General features: G+C 35.3%; 5 protein-coding genes across 5 annotated transcripts; 2 read left to right on the top strand and 3 right to left on the bottom strand.

The window, feature by feature from the left end:
- Nucleotides 1-907: 907 nt before the first annotated feature.
- On the bottom strand, nucleotides 908-3,034 carry LOC108661797 (putative peroxygenase 3). The gene is made up of 6 exons (XM_018119953.2): nucleotides 2,802-3,034; nucleotides 2,402-2,551; nucleotides 2,209-2,294; nucleotides 2,033-2,127; nucleotides 1,823-1,948; nucleotides 908-1,720 (listed from the first exon to the last, which is right to left on the bottom strand). The coding sequence occupies exons 1-6, from the start codon at nucleotides 2,896-2,898 to the stop codon at nucleotides 1,567-1,569; spliced, it is 708 nt and encodes a 235-aa protein (XP_017975442.2). The 5' UTR covers nucleotides 2,899-3,034; the 3' UTR covers nucleotides 908-1,566.
- A 3,657-nt stretch (nucleotides 3,035-6,691) lies between these two features.
- Nucleotides 6,692-8,792, bottom strand: LOC18603291 (peroxygenase-like). Its single transcript, XM_007035173.3, has 6 exons — nucleotides 8,608-8,792; nucleotides 8,247-8,396; nucleotides 8,079-8,164; nucleotides 7,496-7,590; nucleotides 7,153-7,278; nucleotides 6,692-7,055 (listed from the first exon to the last, which is right to left on the bottom strand). Exons 1-6 carry the CDS (start codon nucleotides 8,714-8,716, stop codon nucleotides 6,902-6,904), a joined length of 720 nt encoding a protein of 239 aa, XP_007035235.3. The 5' UTR covers nucleotides 8,717-8,792; the 3' UTR covers nucleotides 6,692-6,901.
- A 1,052-nt stretch (nucleotides 8,793-9,844) lies between these two features.
- LSP1 (Eukaryotic initiation factor 4E protein) lies at nucleotides 9,845-12,217 on the top strand. Its single transcript, XM_007035172.3, has 5 exons — nucleotides 9,845-10,127; nucleotides 10,648-10,816; nucleotides 10,915-11,040; nucleotides 11,790-11,855; nucleotides 11,933-12,217. The coding sequence occupies exons 1-5, from the start codon at nucleotides 9,916-9,918 to the stop codon at nucleotides 11,978-11,980; spliced, it is 621 nt and encodes a 206-aa protein (XP_007035234.1). The 5' UTR covers nucleotides 9,845-9,915; the 3' UTR covers nucleotides 11,981-12,217.
- A 485-nt stretch (nucleotides 12,218-12,702) lies between these two features.
- On the bottom strand, nucleotides 12,703-13,650 carry PGR5 (proton gradient regulation 5). Its single transcript, XM_007035171.3, has 2 exons — nucleotides 13,243-13,650; nucleotides 12,703-12,972 (listed from the first exon to the last, which is right to left on the bottom strand). Exons 1-2 carry the CDS (start codon nucleotides 13,519-13,521, stop codon nucleotides 12,868-12,870), a joined length of 384 nt encoding a protein of 127 aa, XP_007035233.2. The 5' UTR covers nucleotides 13,522-13,650; the 3' UTR covers nucleotides 12,703-12,867.
- Nucleotides 13,651-15,160: 1,510 nt separating this feature from the next.
- On the top strand, nucleotides 15,161-16,427 carry LOC18603288 (uncharacterized). The gene has a single exon (XM_088805924.1). The coding sequence runs from the start codon at nucleotides 15,383-15,385 to the stop codon at nucleotides 16,247-16,249; it is 867 nt and encodes a 288-aa protein (XP_088662050.1). The 5' UTR covers nucleotides 15,161-15,382; the 3' UTR covers nucleotides 16,250-16,427.
- Nucleotides 16,428-16,531: the final 104 nt, after the last annotated feature.

The following is a 16,531-nucleotide window of genomic DNA, read 5'->3' as shown; positions in this document are numbered from 1 at the left end:
CACCCCATCCCTTGCAAGGACATATAATAACCCCCACTCCAACTTACTAGCAATCCTGCATTTCCAAGCCATGATCAAATATTAGAAGAAGTGAACAACATAGAAATTCATGGCCAAATATTTTAATTGAAAACTGAAGTGGTATGGAAAAATCCCGGCTCCCCTGCTCTCCACGTCTTTCCTTAATTTCTCTCTTTGGAAGGAGACAAAGTGCCTCATAAATCAGAGAAAAAGAAAGACCTTTTTAATGGAAAGTAATCCTCTAGGTGTTTAATTTCTATTTGCTATATTGAGTATTAAATTGGACTGGAATTTGGTTAGCATTATGATCAGATGATTTGCATGGAAAACAAAACCACATTTACCAGACCAGTTAGACAATTACATGCCAAATCCATACCTCAACAAACCTGTCTGCATCCCTTTTGGCGTAATTGTCCTGAACTTAAGCAAATAAGAGTCTGCATAGGCAGTATATACAAGATAAAGACCAGGTGAAATTGAGACTAAAGAAGGAATTTCTGGTACAGAGAGGGAATGAATATCCTCATACTCTATAAGCTTCTGTTTACTTCTTGCTTGAGCGCAAATTCTTTGTGAATCAAGAGGCCACGTAATGCAAAAACTCCTCTGATAGCTTCAATCTTTGCTTTCTATTCATTTAATTGCATAATTTAGCTTCATAATTTACTATGAATTCCTTTATTTAATGATAAATAAATGGATGATAAAGACATGATAGGTAGATGCTTTGCAGTCCATAATTGCTTACAAAAGTAATATGCCTTTCATTTTCACATTACTTTTTGAAAAATATTCATGAAAAGTATAAAGAAAGTCTTGTTGGTCAAATTTTGGTCAAGAAAGGAGGCTCATTTCAAACCAGTAAAGAAACTTGCAAGGAAAATGAAGAAGGCTGCTTTTTGCATTCACACATTAAGTCCCATATCAACTAACAATATAAAAGTAATAGGTAAAATATTAAAATAAAGAAAAGCTGCTTAACACAAGGTGCAGCCACTAAAATTGTCAGTTGTCCTTTGCTGCAATTGTGCAAAAGCAAACACGTTGCTTGACTGAAAAAGCTAAATAGCAGAAAAAATTGAAGGAAAAGCTGCTTAACACAAGGTGCAGCCACTAAAATTGTCAGCTGTCCTTTGCTGCAATTGTGCACAAGCAAACACGTTGCTTGACCGAAAAAGCTAAATAGCAGAAAAAATTGAAACAACAAAAAAGTTAAATAGCTAAGTAAGTGGCTGATAAGGCCTTCTTTTTCAATACGACTTTGATATCTTCACTCCCAGCAGAGTATTGAAGCAGAGACTAACTTTCAACACTTTTCCACTTGCTTAGCATTTTTTTTTTCCTGCTAATAACCAATAATATGATGACAAGAATTTGATACAGATATGTTTGAAGAACCATAGCAGTTAGTGTTTTGATCTGCAACATGCAGTATACTATTTGCTTGGTTTAGTATTCTTTCAAAAACACTTACTACATCAGAACTGCAATAGCAATTAAATTTGCTGATAGCTCCTGCTCGAACAGCAGCAAACACTGCTTTCAGCGGCTCTTTCTATCACCACCCTTATTCATTTTGGCTATGTACTCAAACAAACTTCCATCAAAACACCGCCTTACAGCTTCTTTAGCCAGAAAACCATTCTGGTCCTTGGCAATTATATACAGAAACAACCATTCTGACTTGCTCATAATCCTGCAAAGCCATGACCAAACTTAGAAAAAGAGAAACATTCTGAAACGAGCATTTCCTTAATAAAAAAACCCCAAAGTATAACACAATGGTCCTTCAACCAACCAGCCATTGAAGTCATATACCACCCGATTTGCCTCAGTCATCCGCCAAACCTCTCCCAAAGTTAACTTGTCAGGTTCCGTGCGAGCATACTTGCTAAAAATGTTCTCAAGATTCACCGGCATAAACCTGCAACCCCCATTGCATAAGAATGGTTAAAGGAACTTCGAAGCCTCATGTTTTAACATTTCAAATTTATGAGAATATGCTAACCTTCCTTCAGTGTCAAATGTTGCTGAATCACTTCCATGCTTAGCTTTGTGTATATTATCTATGTAGACAGGAAGCAACGGATTTGGCAGCCATCCCTGTAAAAAATCGTCAATGAAATATCAGCATTTTGGTGGGGTATATATATTTTTATTGAAGAAAATACAACATTAACTTACAGGGAGAGTAGCATAACTCAATGATAAATTGATGAGAATTGCGATGAAAAAAGAGATAATTGGATTGAAACCAAGATCCCGTATACCTGGTTTTCACATAGTGAAAGAGTAAAAAAAAAAAATGAAATTAAATTGGAGAAAGGCAAAATAATCATAACAGTTGATATGAATAGCTTGGACTATGGAAATTTACCTCTGTAAGTCTCCCAGGGATAAATAATTCCATTGTTGTCTTGATCAAAAAAGGCAACATGTTGCTGAAGAACACTCATGCCATTATTCTCACGTCCTGCTGTTCCATTAGGATGTTCCACATCAGGAGCTTCCAGTGCTCTAGCCAAATCTGGTCTCATATTTTTGGCGAGTCCAAAAAAAGAAAAGAAAAACGGATACATTAGAATGAGATGCCAACATGTGATTCCATAAGAGGAAGTGCCAGATTTGCTACATTAGAAGGTTTGAGGACATTTCTGGGTTTTAATTAACTAAATCAATACTTGAGTTGATCACAAGATACAGATATGGGTACTATCATTAAGTAATGAAATTTAAAAACAAAAGCAGAAAGAGAAAGAAAGAGAGTAAAATGTTACAGGGCTTTGGTAATTTTTCTTCCAGGTCATCTCGAATCTTTCTTTCACCAGTCACTGGTGCCCTGGGTGCCTGAGTTGGAATAGCTGCCTTCTCCATTTTTCTTGTCTTCCCCTGGTTGCTTTTCTTTCTGATGATGTGGGCTTTTGGTAAGCAAGGAAGCTCCTTATATTCACAATTCTTTCAGAGGATGACAAACGCTGGTAGCCTTAAAATATCATAAATGCAAAAGTACCTCAACAATTGGTCTGCCAAATATTCAATTGATTCTCTTTTTAGTGTTTCGTGCAATCTCATTAATTTATCAATCAAGGCGGTATAAAATATTTGTCGTATTTACCAAGATTGAAGCCCACCTTTGACTTCAAACAATTTCAGTTTGCCTTTACCCAATTAGCCTTTAGCCGCCTTCCAGCTACTTCTCTGGCATATTCGTATTTTTATAAACAGATCTACATAATTATAAAGAATGCAGATTCGGTGTACCAGGTTGCAGACTTGAGTGGTACTGCCATGAACTTTTTTTTTTTAAAATATATTCATATAATTTCATTCCAGCTGTGAGGGGAAAGAACATTTTATAATGGTACGTTTAGTGGGTAAAATAAATAAAAATAAAATAAAATAATTATTATATAAAAATAAAAAAAGATGAAAATAAAATATAATAGTTATTGTTTAATTTGGTATGACCAAAAAAATATAACAGGAATAATTATTATAATTTATTGTAATATTTGATTAGTAATAATAATTTTGAAATAAAAAAAAAATAAAAAACACCATTTATTATTTATATGATATTTTATTTTTATTAGATTTTTTAAATATTAATAATTTAGAATTTAATTAAAATATTAATAATTAATAATTTAAATGTTAATATTTTATTTAATTTAAAATATTATTATGATTAATTTTTATTTATTTTATTTTAAAATATTAATAATTGATAATTTAAATATTAATATTTTATTTAATTTAAATATTATTATGATTAATTTTTATTTATTTTATTTTAAAATATTAATAATTGATAATTTAAATATTAATATTTTATTTAATTTAAATATTATTATGATTAATTTTTATTTATTTTATTTTAAAATATTAATAATTGATAATTTATTTAAAATATTAATAATTGATAATTTCAATATTAATATTTATTTATAATTTAATTATTTATATTTTAAAATATTAATATTTTATTTAATTTAAATATTATTATGATCAATTATTTTATTTTAAAAAATTAATAATCAATTATTTATTTAAAATATTAATAATAGATAATTTAAATATTAATATTTTATTTAATTAAAATATTATTATGATTAGTTTTTTATTTTATTTTATTTTTTAAATATTAATAATTGGTAATTTATTTAAAATATTAATAATTGATGATTTAATTATTAATATTGTTTATATAATTTAAATGATATTATGTTTATTTATTTTTAATTTATTTTGCTTTTAAATATGAATAATTTATAATTTATTTTATTAATAATTGATAATTTAAATATTAATATTTTTATTTTATAATTTAATATTAATATTTTAAAATTTTAATATTTTATTAAAAATTGGAATTAAGTGAGAGAAAGAGGAGAGAGAAAAAATATTTTATACAAATGAAGTTGTAATTTTTTAAACTTGTAAGAGGTATTTTTATCTTTATCAATTTTTGAATTTATTTCTCAACCATGGAATAGTTAATACTATGGGGAAGGTAGTATTAGTTATTCCGTGGTTTTAAAGGATTTTAGAAAATAGTCATTTCTAAATGACTATTCCTTGGATTATTTTTCAACCAAACAAAAGAATCAAAATTCTTTGAGAATAAAAGGGGGATGACTTAGCCATTCCCCCAACCAAACATGTTATAAAGGTGCAAACAGTGAAGAAAGCATAGCACTAAAAGCATAAAAATTGGTTGGTAACCCTTTGATTCCTATGGCATATCTTCCCAATATTTCCTCACATCGGTCCCTGCTCAGTACCCTAAAAAGAACAAAACCTACAGCTTTAGTGCTCAAGATTACATCAAAACCTAAGGTGCAGTGTGCGATTGACTTATACACTTAATAGCGTTTGAAGAGTCACTTTTTATCACTAGTTTTTGGTCGTTCCTCCATCTTTACGACGTGAAGATTATAAAAGCTTCCCCTATTACTAATATTTCAACTAAATTTGAATCAGCTGATCCTATGGATTTGGAAAATATGACTTTGACTTCTCCTTTGTGGTTTCGTAGTATACCATCAATTCTCGCAAGTCCCAGGCATCTTCGTGCCGTCCCATTGACGTTAAATTTCATTTGATCTTGTTGCGGCAGTTCCCATTCAACTCCCGTTCTTTCTTTAACTTTCTTTTTGGTCTGATTTGACGTTGGTATCTGTTTATACGTGTTTAAAACTGATGAGAATTCTTTCGGCCTTTTTGCATTCCTCCAAGTTGCTGCTCTCAACCTTGCTGAATCACAGCATTTCTCACTATCCCCCTCCCATCCTTCGAATACCACCTCAATCTTGCACTTCCAAATTGTCCACACAGTTGCGAAATATGCCATTTTCCACAACCTTCTATCTTTCATACCTACTTGGCAATCGTTCCAAGCTTCAAAGAATGTTCTTATGTCTTTTGGTGAACTCCATAAAACCTCCCATGCCTTGCATCAGTCCGTCCAAACTTTCCATGTTTCAAAACACTCAACGAACAAGTGTTGACTTGTTTCCCTTTCACTATTATACAGCACGCATTGCATTGCATTTCCCAGAGGCACGCCTCTCTTTGTTAGTTTATCTTTCACTGCAATCTTACCATGGAGGAGCTACCATACGAATGCCTCCACTCTATATGGTGTTAGGTTTGCCTATACTTATTTCCAAATACCATCCACATTTTCATTAGTGACCAGTGCATATTTACAAAAAGACTTGACAGCATAAATTTCATTTGCTTCTTTTTTCTATTCCAGCTCATCTGTTAATTCTTTGCCAATCTAAAACTCACGAAGGGCTTCCCTTAGATTCTCCCATTGCTCAATCTCCTATCCAAACAACTGTCTTCTAAGATGTATATTCCAAATCCAATTTCTCATTCTCATCTGTCAAATTCAGCGATTTTACCATTTTTATTTTGAACTAACGCAAAAATTCTGCAAAAGCATGGACCAGTATGATTCTCTCCATCCATTCATCATGTGAAAATTTTATATTTTCTCCATTGCCCACTGCAATATCAAGATTAGAGGAAACCTGTTGGCATAAACTAATCATAAACTATTCGGTGTACCCTCGGCTGCAGTTGAAGCTGCCTGGCTGCAGACCATTGTGCAGCTTCGGCTGCAGCCTGCAGTCTTAAGTCTGCTGCCATGAACTACTTGGCTGCAGACACAGTGTACCCGGCTGCGGATGAGGCTGCGGACTTAGTCGGGTCAGATTCGGTACGACATTATAGCTTTACCTCAGCTCATATTGGTATCAATAATTGATCACATGCAATTTTTCTCTTGTTTTCCTGTTTTTCTTTGATGGGGAAGAAGAGTTTTGCTACATTATACTACCCTTTACAGATTTTTTTTCTTTTGTTATCAGTGATGCTAGAACAATAAGTTCAATGAAAGTCTGATTAATAATTCATTCACTGAAAGAAAAGTGAACAACATAGAAATAGATGGCCAAATATTTTCCTTTAGTTGAAACTGATGAGCTATGGATGAAATCCGGCTCCCCTGCCCTCCAGGTCTCTACTTAATTTCTCTGTTTGGGAGAGGAGAAAGTAGTTCATAAATCAGAGAAAAAGAAAGACCTCTTTTTAATGGAAAGTAATCCTCTTGGTGCTTAATTTCTATGACTGGAATGTTAATAGCATTATGATCAGATTATTTGCATGGAAAACAAAACCACATTTACCAGACCAGTCAGACAATTACATGCCAAATCCGTACCTCAACAAACCTGTCTGCATCTCTTTTGGCGTAATGGTCCTTAAACTTAGGCTAAGAAGAGTCTGCATTGGCAGCATATACAAGACAAAGACCAGGTGCAAATAAAACTAGAGAAGAAAATTTACAGAGGGAACTAGCATAGGATTAACCCGTCTTCTCCTTGCCACCTGTGCGCCTTTGAGCACAGTACTCGAACAAGCTACCGTCAAAGCATCGTCTTACAGCTTCCTTAGACAGCATGCCCTCCTCATCCCTTGCAAGGACATATAGTAAACCCCACTCCAACTTACTAGCAATCCTGCATTTCCAAGCCATAATCAAATGTTAGAAGAAAGTTCTCCATGAGAAGGCTACTAATTTGAAACGGAAAAGAAATGGGCACTGAGGAAACAAACCAGCCAAAGAAGTCAAATGCCTGTCGGTTCCCCTCAGTCATGTTCCAGATCTCTCTGAGTGTGAACTTGTCCGGTACTGTACGAGCATATTTGCTAAACATGTTTTCAATGTACACTGGAGTAAACCTGCAATCCCGTTGCAAAATAAGAATGGTAGAACAAAGTTCATGCTCTATGAATTCAGTGATGAAGACATCATGGCGGATTAATTGTCATTGATTTCCTTAATTTCCTTTGTTACAGAAACAAAAAAGAGTGCACATGAACTTGACAACAAGACTTTTGTCAAATGTTGTTGCGGGAAAACAAAATAGTGTCTTGCTTAGTAGACACGCTTATTTACCTCCCTTCAGTGTCGTAAGTGCCTGAGTCACTTCCATGCTTCGCTCTGTGTATGTTGTGAATATAAACAGGGAAGAAAGGTGAAGGCAGCCACCCCTGGAAAACGAACATTGAATATTTTCATTATCATACTCTATAAGCTTCTATTTACTTCTTGCTCGAGCACACATTCTTTCTGAATTTAGATGCCGTGTAATGCAAAAACTCCTCAAACAGGTTCTGACTTTGTTATCTGTTCAGTTAATTGCATAATTTAGCTTCATAATGAAGTATAAATTACTTTATATAAAGCTAAATAGATGGGTGATAAAGACATAAATATGCTAGGCATATGCTTTGTGGTGCATAATTGTGTGTAAAAGTAGTATGCCTTTCCTTTTTACATTACTTTTCCACTTGCTTTAGCTTTTTTTTCCTCCTGATAACCAAGCAACAAATTTTTCCATTCAAATCAGGTAAGGAACAATGACATTGAAACTACTCAAATTTCCAATTCAAACATTTGAGTTACAATCTGGAAACCCAACATGGTAGAGAAACAAGTTCCCTAATCATCAGAGTAATAGTCAGCGAAGCAAACTTACTGGAAGTGTGACATAGCTCAATGCAACATTGATGACAGCCGCTATGACAAGAGAGGCAAGTGGATTGAAGCCCATGGCTCGCAGTCCTGTTTTAGAAATGAAATTATCATTCTAATTGGTCAGACAATATTAGGGAAATGAAATTCGAGCGGCAGTTAGGCTGTTCACCAGTGAAAGTCTCCCAAGGGTAAACGATTCCGTTGTCATCTTGGTCGAAAAATGCCACATGCTGCTGAAGGACACTCAATTGGTTATGCCTGTGGCCTGGTGTTCCATTTGGGTGTTCTGTATCCGAAGCCACCAAAGCTCTGGGCATATCTGAGTATAAATATACATACAAAACAGAGAAATTAGCTTAATTTCTTTCAATACCATCGTAGATCTTTTATGCAGATACAAACCTAGTGCATGGTGGACAGCAAAATTAAAATCCCACAAAAATAATCGACTGGGGTAATTTACAAACGAATAGCCTTTCCTGAAATAGGGGGTAGAGCTTAGAAAAAGTAATCTGATACCAAGAACTTACAAGGTTTTGGGAGTTTGTCTTCCAAGTCATTCCTGACTCTCCTCTCATAAGTCACAGGTGCAAAAGGAGCCTCAGTTGCCAGTGCCTCATTTTCCACCCCGGAAGCCATTTCTCTTAATTCTCACTGTTTTTTTTTTCCCCTTGTGATTCTTCTTCTGTGTGAAAGGGGTAGCTTAGCATCTGTTTATAGAGTGATTTCCCTGCGTGGCAGCCATGCAAGGAAGCTCCTTGGCCCACTGGCATGTGGCATAGACTTCTGCTATCCACGACAATTCCTCTTTTCAACCCCAACATCTGGCATCTTCAGACAAATGGGTCCAATGACGCTGTCAGCCATACATTCACCAAGCAATTGAATCGGCATCCGAATTTCCTTTTATTTATTTTATTGTTACACTTTTCTTGGAAATGTTGCAAATCTTAACTGGATTTTGTGCCCCTCTGGCTTATCAAGTAAGCAAGAAAGGACCAATTCCGAAGGTAATAGCACTAGTGACCACGGAACAAAATTGAGGCACGCAATCCAAATAAATTCAACAAGTCTTATCCAAATGAAATTACAAGACTTGAATTTTGCTCTTATTTATTAATAAATTAAATACTCAAATGTTTCATTTGAAAACTTTTAATTAAAATAGAAGTTTGATTTGATATAATGGAAGCTGGAATAGGAACTTGACTACGATATATCTTGCCTCAACCTTCAAGAGAAAATATAATATATGATACCTTAATTAACCATGTATAGAAATAATGCATTAATATGGTTCGAATATAAACTTTTAAATTGAAAGAGTATATAATATATTAATATTACATCAAATATAAATATATTTGTTTAAATTTTATGAAACTACGTTTCAAATATCCACTTTTTATTTTTTTTTGGAAACCATAAGGATTCGAGAACTTTGTATGAGAAACAAAAAAAAAATTTAATAATTGATATACTATATTTTACTTGAAAGTAATAGTATATCAAATATAAATTCATATATATTTATTATAATAAAAAATATTTTTAATTGATTAGTCATCAAATTTTGACTTGAGTTCTAAATGTATCCAAGGAAAAAAAAAAAGCAAGGATGAAACCACAAATGGGCCTTAAAGCCCATTAGCGAAAGCCCATTGAAAAAAACTCAACCTTGTGATAGTAATATTTTAAGCCCAAGCTCAGAGCCCATTAACAGCCCAAATCCCAAAAGTACAAAATAGAACCCAAATCTGAAATATCTCCCTCTTTGCTTTCCAGTTCCTCTTTGAAGAGACAAAAGGAAGTGAAGAAAAACACAAGAAGAAAAACGAATGGCAAGTGAGGCGGCGATGGAAGTTAGCGCCCCAGCGGCGGCGGCAGTGGAAGCAGAGGTAGCGGCAATAGGGGCAGAGAAGCAGCCACATAAGCTTGAGAGAAAGTGGACGTTTTGGTTTGATAACCAATCGAAGCCCAAACAAGGCGCCGCTTGGGGTACCTCTCTACGCAAAGTTTACACCTTTGACACCGTTGAAGAATTTTGGTGGTATTTTTATCAAAACCCCATTTCTCCATTTTGTCTATATTATTAAGATCTGTTAATTTTTTGCTGGTTTTGATTGATTATGATTGTATTTCTTGGCTCAGTGGATCGGTTTTGTTGTCGTTTGAAGAAGTTCTTTTCTATTTGGGTTTTCACTTTTCTTTGTTGGGTTGCTTTCTTTAGTTACTAATGTGCTTCTGTTGTTTTTTAGTTTTTTTTCTCTATGATTATTGATTTATTGGAGATTTTGTTTGTTTAAAAGAGGAAAGGGAATTTTGCTTTTTGTTTTGGTTCCTAAGAAATGGATTGCCATTGGAGGTTGTTGTTTTCTGGGATATGGTCATATCTGAATTGTTAGCATGACTTGAGTTCATTAAATTTGTCCATTTTTCTTATGATTTAGTTTATTGGTATCTCCCCTCTGTAGCTTCAAGGGAACTTGAGTTTGTTCCTGTTATTTGCCTTGTTATTTTCTTTGTTTAATTTGAAATGTGAAACTCAAAATACTTTTGTCATGCTGCAGTTTGTATGATCAAATATTCAAGCCCAGCAAGTTGCCTGGAAATGCTGATTTCCACTTGTTTAAGGCTGGAATTGAGCCCAAATGGGAAGATCCTGAGTGTGCTAATGGAGGAAAGTGGTCTGTCACTATCAACAGAAAGCCTATTCTTGATAACATGTGGCTTGAAACTGTAGGCTTCTTGAGTCCTGACTGTTATGTTTACAAATTTTCTCTTATCTATAGTAGATGGGTGGTAGTTTGGCTGACTGAGCAGTTTTTGTTGGGCAGATGATGGCATTGATTGGGGAGCAATTTGATGAAGCAGATGAGATTTGTGGCGTAGTTGCTAGTGTACGCCAAAGGCAGGACAAGCTTGCATTGTGGACTAAGACAGCTACAAATGAGGCTGCCCAGGTCTAGATCTTAGTATTTATTCATACTTTGAATCAGAATCTATTTTTTTGTTGAATTAGGAATTCTGTGCTGTTTCTGAATTAGTTTTATTGCTTGAGTTCTTATGGGTCATGAGCCTTTCTGCTATAATCTATCGTCAGTGATCACTCTAAGAAATTGCTTCAAGTTTATGTACATGGAATATTTGCTCATACTGTTAATGATGATTCTACTGCTCCAATAAGTCAATACCATGTTCAGTTCTATCTGATTGGTCAGTCAGTGCAGAAATTTTCTTTTAATATTTGTAATGGTCTAAGGCTTTTGTTGCAAAGATGGATTCATGCTTTCATTTATCATGTAGAAGAAATGCAACTATATATCTAGGGGTACCCCTTTCATTTCATCCTTGATTAGTTTATGAAGAATTAGGCAAATATAGCATGATGGCAATTGATGCCTTGTTGCAGTTGGGCATAGGGTTATCTTCTGGTGGTGATGTTTCCTCTCACATGTATAATATAGTTTCTGATCTCTTTATAGCTCATATTTTTGGCAAGTAAACTATGTTCATAATTTTTGTTTCTAAAAGAAAGAGTCTAGATCACATTACCATCTTCTGTTGTTGGAATGCATAAATTGCAGAAGCACACTGAAGCTCTGGTTACTTAGTGTCATTTAGCCCATGCTTATAATGATTGGTTGTGTTCGTTTGAAATTCTGTGAATGACATACTTATTGACGATGCTAATTGGAACCCTGTGATGTAGATGGGCATTGGGAGGAAGTGGAAGGAGATCATTGATTTCAATGATAAAATTACCTATAGCTTCCACGTAAGTGTAATTTGAATTGTACTTGTGATTTTGAGTGCATATTTTTTTACTGCAACTGACTGCTTAAAACATTGCAGGATGACTCTCGGAGGGAAAGATCAGCGAAAGGTCGATACAATGTGTGAACTCTTTGCTGATTTTTTTTGTGGGGCTTGTACTCTTCTACTGCCAAATTGTGGCCAGAAGTACTGTAATTTGTTGCTTATTTTTGTGCTCTGTGCGCCGAGACGACTAGGTAGTTGAAATATGTTGCATGTGAGTTTTTTTGAATGTAATACCATCAACAATCAAGTTCTATGTTCAGATATTTTTGATATTCTAACGACATATTGAAAAGTTTACCATATCACTTAAGGGTTTAATTTCCTGTCTCATGCTTCTGTTGATCTTCCTGAAATCTTCTGTTAAAGAATTCTTGTGATGGATTCCACTTTGCTGGCGGCCTTAAGGATCTGTTATTGGAATAAAACTGTGCTTTGCAATGTTTTTTTTTTTATTGCTACTTGGACCTCCCTAAACCAGATTAGGGAATTTTATCATGCTTAAAAGTTGAAGATTTAGTCTGATATTTATCACTCTGGTAGGTGGTGGTCTCTGGTTCAGACCTAAGCATCTTTCATCTGGTACCTTGCTACCTGCCTACTTCCCTTCCTTAACGCTCCATGATTATAATTAAAAAAAGCAAGACCTGATGGTAACTACCGATATGTTCCAACAGAAATTAAAGCTTTCAATTCTGAAACGTCAGATGGTTGATTCTAATCTAAATCGTTTTAAGTTGTTATGTTCATTGATGGTGGTCGTTTCTGAGTTTTATTTCAATGGTCTGTAAATTAAATAGTACAACTAAACTGAAGATTGAAAATACATATGAAGGAAAGGTATCTGGTTTACATTCTAATTCCCAAGGAAAACCCAGATGATGAATGTATTTACATCTGGACGCCCTTGGAATGAACTATAACTTGAACATGTCTAATAGTCAAGACAAAATACACGTGTGTGGTCATCATCATGCAAGGAATCCAAGCCTCTCCCCATTCTTCTTGGCCAGACGAATCAATCCTTGCCTTTGTTTAGAATCAGCCCCTATTGATTTGCAGAATTCAGTAATTACCTGAAAAAACATTTGAGAGAAATAGAGGAATTCAATAACATTATCAGAATAGTTGGGAACCTGGTTTGTTACTAGCTCTGAAAACTGTCTGGATTAAGCAAAATTATGCATCATCAGACAACAAAAATAAAGTTCCATTTTGAAATATAAGCAGCGAACCACAGAAACTTTTCCACAAGTTCTCAAATCTCAGTATTTCTCATCTGTTATCCAGGAAAGACTTGGTAATTCAACTAAGTTAAGTAAATAGGTAGGAGTAGTAAATGGTACCTGCGAGTGCAAGGCAATTGCTTTTCCTCTGAACTGATTGAACCTCTTCTTGCCAATAATTTGGCGTGTAACAACCACAATAGGAGCAAACAGACCTTTTCCTTCATTGACGTTCTTCATCATAGGCTGTGCTCTTACAGGCTTTGCAACTCGAACATGGTTGGGAACTGACTTGGCAAGCATGGCATAGTCTTCACCAACTATTGAAGTACCCCAACTTCCATAGAAGGAAGTTCCTAAACCTCCCTTAAACCCAGTTGCCGAAATCGAAGTAGCCATTCCTCCAGCTGCTATGGAAGAATAGATTGGTTTGTCTAAGTTGCTTAGAACTTGTGATGGGTAAAGATTTGATGGGGTTTTGCTCCCTTTGTACGTGAAGAGGGGATATTTTTTTGGCGTCAATTCGAGAGCCTTGGGTTTTTTATTGGAGCCTGGTGAGTGGAGAAGTCCATGAAGCATTAGGAGCCACACATACGGATGGCTTGGATTTTAGTTTTGGGAACACGTATATGAATTGCATTCTATTTGCAACTTATGGTCCCCAAATTTCCAGGAGAGCAAAATCTGGATCTGGAAATCTACTGGCTGTTTCCTTAGAGAATGGGGTCTTTTAGATCATTCATAGGACGATCCTGACCGTCGAATTTAGAATCTCTCCGGAGTTATATTTCGCGGTGGAAATAAAATCCCAGGACTTTGCTTGGTTTTTGACCCCAGAAGGCAAGAACTAATTGGAAAGAAAGTGCTTGATTCAAGATATTCCAGCTTGCATTCCAAGTCCCAGCTTCTTGGGTGCTACCACCTGTGCATGTGGACAACATTCCTTTTGGAAGGTTAACAACCAGAATAGTCGGCGAGGAATGAGCATGTGATGAGGAAAAAGAACTTTCAAAGTCATTAGAATGTTCTGAATCATTATAGCAAAAGCCAAATGCACTTTTTCTGTTCACCATGTGTATGTTTATACTGCTATTTTGTCTTAACAAGAGAAAATTAGAAGCAAAAACGAATTCGGAATGGACCAATAGAATGCATGCCTGTTAGATTGACCTACATCTACTTCAGGGCAAAATGATCTGCGCAAGTTAAATTCACGAGTTGGTTTCTGCAAGTTTTATTTAGAAATTCGTTCATGCTAGGCAAAATGGATATCCCATAGCAGAATCATCAAATCTCGCTAATGCATGCAACAGAAGGGAGAGCTGCTCTTCAGCGGCAGAAATTGGCGTCTACTCTTCAGGGCTGGCGCCCTGAGTTTTAGCATTCCTTCCTGGTTTTTAACTTCATTGCCCCGATTGTGCCGTGGTTTTGATGAAGAGCATACTAGTATGCGTGTAAGAAAGCATGTTATTGTCCTTGATCTAGACTCAAACATAAATCTTTTGTGTTAACAACAAATTGACTTCCACTTGTTAACGCAGTGATTTATGCTGCTACCTACCTGGCTGGATTCCAAAATGGAACCATCCTACCGGCCTGGCTAAGGCTGCAAAGAATTAAATATTTATTTTTACAATGAGAGTAAATTCAAAAAAGAAAAAGGAAAAATTTGTATAACATTACAGAGCTATAAAATTTGATGTGAAAGTTCATATGGCTTCCATACAAGTCTTATGTGAAAATTTCCATGTTATGAACGGTTGAGACTTGGGATTTAAGTACTGCAAAATCATAATGAATATAATTGCAGAAAGTATTAATTCAATGTGTTTTGAGGCAAAATACCTAATGTTATATTTGCAGTTGGTTCAGGGAAAGCGATTCCAGCAGAAGATCTCTGAACAAGAAAAGAAGAAGAAAGCAGGGAAGACAACCCAGTTTATGTTGACATCTGTTTCTTACAACAAGAAAAGAAAGAGAGAAAATATATAGAAATGAAAAAAATGACATATCCAGTGACCAATAATGTCACCTATTTCAATGTTTTTATATGGTCATTGTAGTAAAAGAAATAAAGTGAGGTTTTTTTAAAGCACTGAAAGTCAGCCCTCACGATGCGGCCAAAGAAATTGAGTTTGCGCTTTGCACATTAGTTGCTTGCTTTTCCTTGCTTCCCACCCGTCGAAGACCAAAAAACAGAGACACCAACAAACAGAGAGATCAAAAGATACACCGACAGGAAGGAACCCACACCATAAAAATGGCTTCTTTAGCAACCCATTTGTCAGCATGTCTCTTCTTTGTCCCTATAGGGATCCGACGCCTCCTTTGTTCCTCCTCTCTCTACCTCAAAAACCCATCTTTATTCAAATCAAAACCATGGTACTTCTCCAATCCCAAATGGAAAAACTTGGATCTTTACATCCTCTCAATTGCTCTCCCCATCGCTTCTTTCTGTCAAATTTTCTTTTTTCTCTCCATTTCAGGCCACCCCACTTACCGTTTCTCCTTTTTCCAACATTTTGCATCCCTTTGTCTCTTCTGGGTACTTACCATTTTCTTTGTTCTTTATGAAAATCTTGATCATTTTCTTTTCAATGAGAGTTTCATCTATATCTACGCTGCCATAGCCTTTCTTGTTGAGTATTCTGTTATTGGGGTTGGGATCACGGGTCTCGGGAGTGTTGTTTATGAACTGCTGGCTCAATTGACTCTTGTTTGTGCTGGTTCTTGCTTGGTTTTGTCCGTTAAACCAACCGCCTTCTTCGCCGAGTTTTTGTTGTCCACTGGATTGGTTTTTAAAGGGACTTGGTTGTTGCAAGCTGGTTTATGTTTGTATACTGATGCATTTGTTTTAAAAGGGTGTAATAAAATGGTGCTTTTGCCTGGTGGTTCAAATGCCGATGTTCATTGTGAGCTTGAAGAGGATGGTATGAGGGCTGTGGCTTTGGTAAATCTGTTGTTTGTTGTTCATGCAATTGGGGTTGTCATTGCTGGTTTTGTAGTTTTTGGACTTTTGTCAAGTTTTAGGAATCTGAGGTTTGGGGAGGCAAGTGGTCCATTGCTGGCTGAGCTTGAATCAGAAAGTATATTGATGCGTCCAAGTCATGAACATGAGATGGAATGATGTGTATTTTCTTTTTCCTTTTCTGTCTCAATTAGTCTAGCAGCAAATTTTTTTTTTTTTTTTTTGGTTTGAGAGGGATTACTGATTACTTTTCTCTATGTAGGCATTGATTTAGTATTATCCATTTTGGTTGTATACATACATTTTCTTACCTGTCAATCTTTTATCATTTCTTTTACTTGTGGAGTGCCTTTCATTTGGTTGATTGATATTGTTATTTGCAGTTAAAATTTCTGATTAGCACTGAGCACTGTTTCTAATTAATAATGTGGAACCAAGCAT

The sequence above is a fragment of the Theobroma cacao genome, chromosome 4 (genome assembly GCF_053813885.1).
Source record: "Theobroma cacao isolate CCN51 chromosome 4, ASM5381388v1, whole genome shotgun sequence".
Lineage (NCBI taxonomy): Eukaryota > Viridiplantae > Streptophyta > Magnoliopsida > Malvales > Malvaceae > Theobroma > Theobroma cacao.
The sequence above is the reverse complement of the archived record's forward strand: the minus strand, read 5'-3'. Positions and strand labels throughout refer to the sequence as shown.

Excerpts from the sequence above, each read along its gene's own strand:
- LOC108661797 (XM_018119953.2), bottom strand. The coding sequence starts at position 2,898 with ATGGAGAAGGCAGCTATTCCAACTCAGGCACCCAGGGCACCAGTGACT. Across the intron at positions 2,552-2,801 it reads AGAAAAATTACCAAAGCCCT|ATTTGGCTAGAGCACTGGAA; the intron begins GTAACATTTTAC and ends ATATGAGACCAG. Across the intron at positions 1,949-2,032 it reads ACATTTGACACTGAAGGAAG|GTTTATGCCGGTGAATCTTG; the intron begins GTTAGCATATTC and ends TGGGGGTTGCAG.
- LOC18603291 (XM_007035173.3), bottom strand. The coding sequence starts at position 8,716 with ATGGCTTCCGGGGTGGAAAATGAGGCACTGGCAACTGAGGCTCCTTTT. Across the intron at positions 8,165-8,246 it reads CCCTTGGGAGACTTTCACTG|GACTGCGAGCCATGGGCTTC; the intron begins GTGAACAGCCTA and ends TTTCTAAAACAG. Across the intron at positions 7,591-8,078 it reads TGAGCTATGTCACACTTCCA|GGGTGGCTGCCTTCACCTTT; the intron begins GTAAGTTTGCTT and ends TTCGTTTTCCAG.
- LSP1 (XM_007035172.3), top strand. The coding sequence starts at position 9,916 with ATGGCAAGTGAGGCGGCGATGGAAGTTAGCGCCCCAGCGGCGGCGGCA. Across the intron at positions 10,817-10,914 it reads ATAACATGTGGCTTGAAACT|ATGATGGCATTGATTGGGGA; the intron begins GTAGGCTTCTTG and ends TTTGTTGGGCAG. Across the intron at positions 11,856-11,932 it reads AAATTACCTATAGCTTCCAC|GATGACTCTCGGAGGGAAAG; the intron begins GTAAGTGTAATT and ends AAAACATTGCAG.
- PGR5 (XM_007035171.3), bottom strand. The coding sequence starts at position 13,521 with ATGGCTACTTCGATTTCGGCAACTGGGTTTAAGGGAGGTTTAGGAACT. Across the intron at positions 12,973-13,242 it reads CAATTGCCTTGCACTCGCAG|GTAATTACTGAATTCTGCAA; the intron begins GTACCATTTACT and ends ATGTTTTTTCAG.
- LOC18603288 (XM_088805924.1), top strand. The coding sequence starts at position 15,383 with ATGGCTTCTTTAGCAACCCATTTGTCAGCATGTCTCTTCTTTGTCCCT.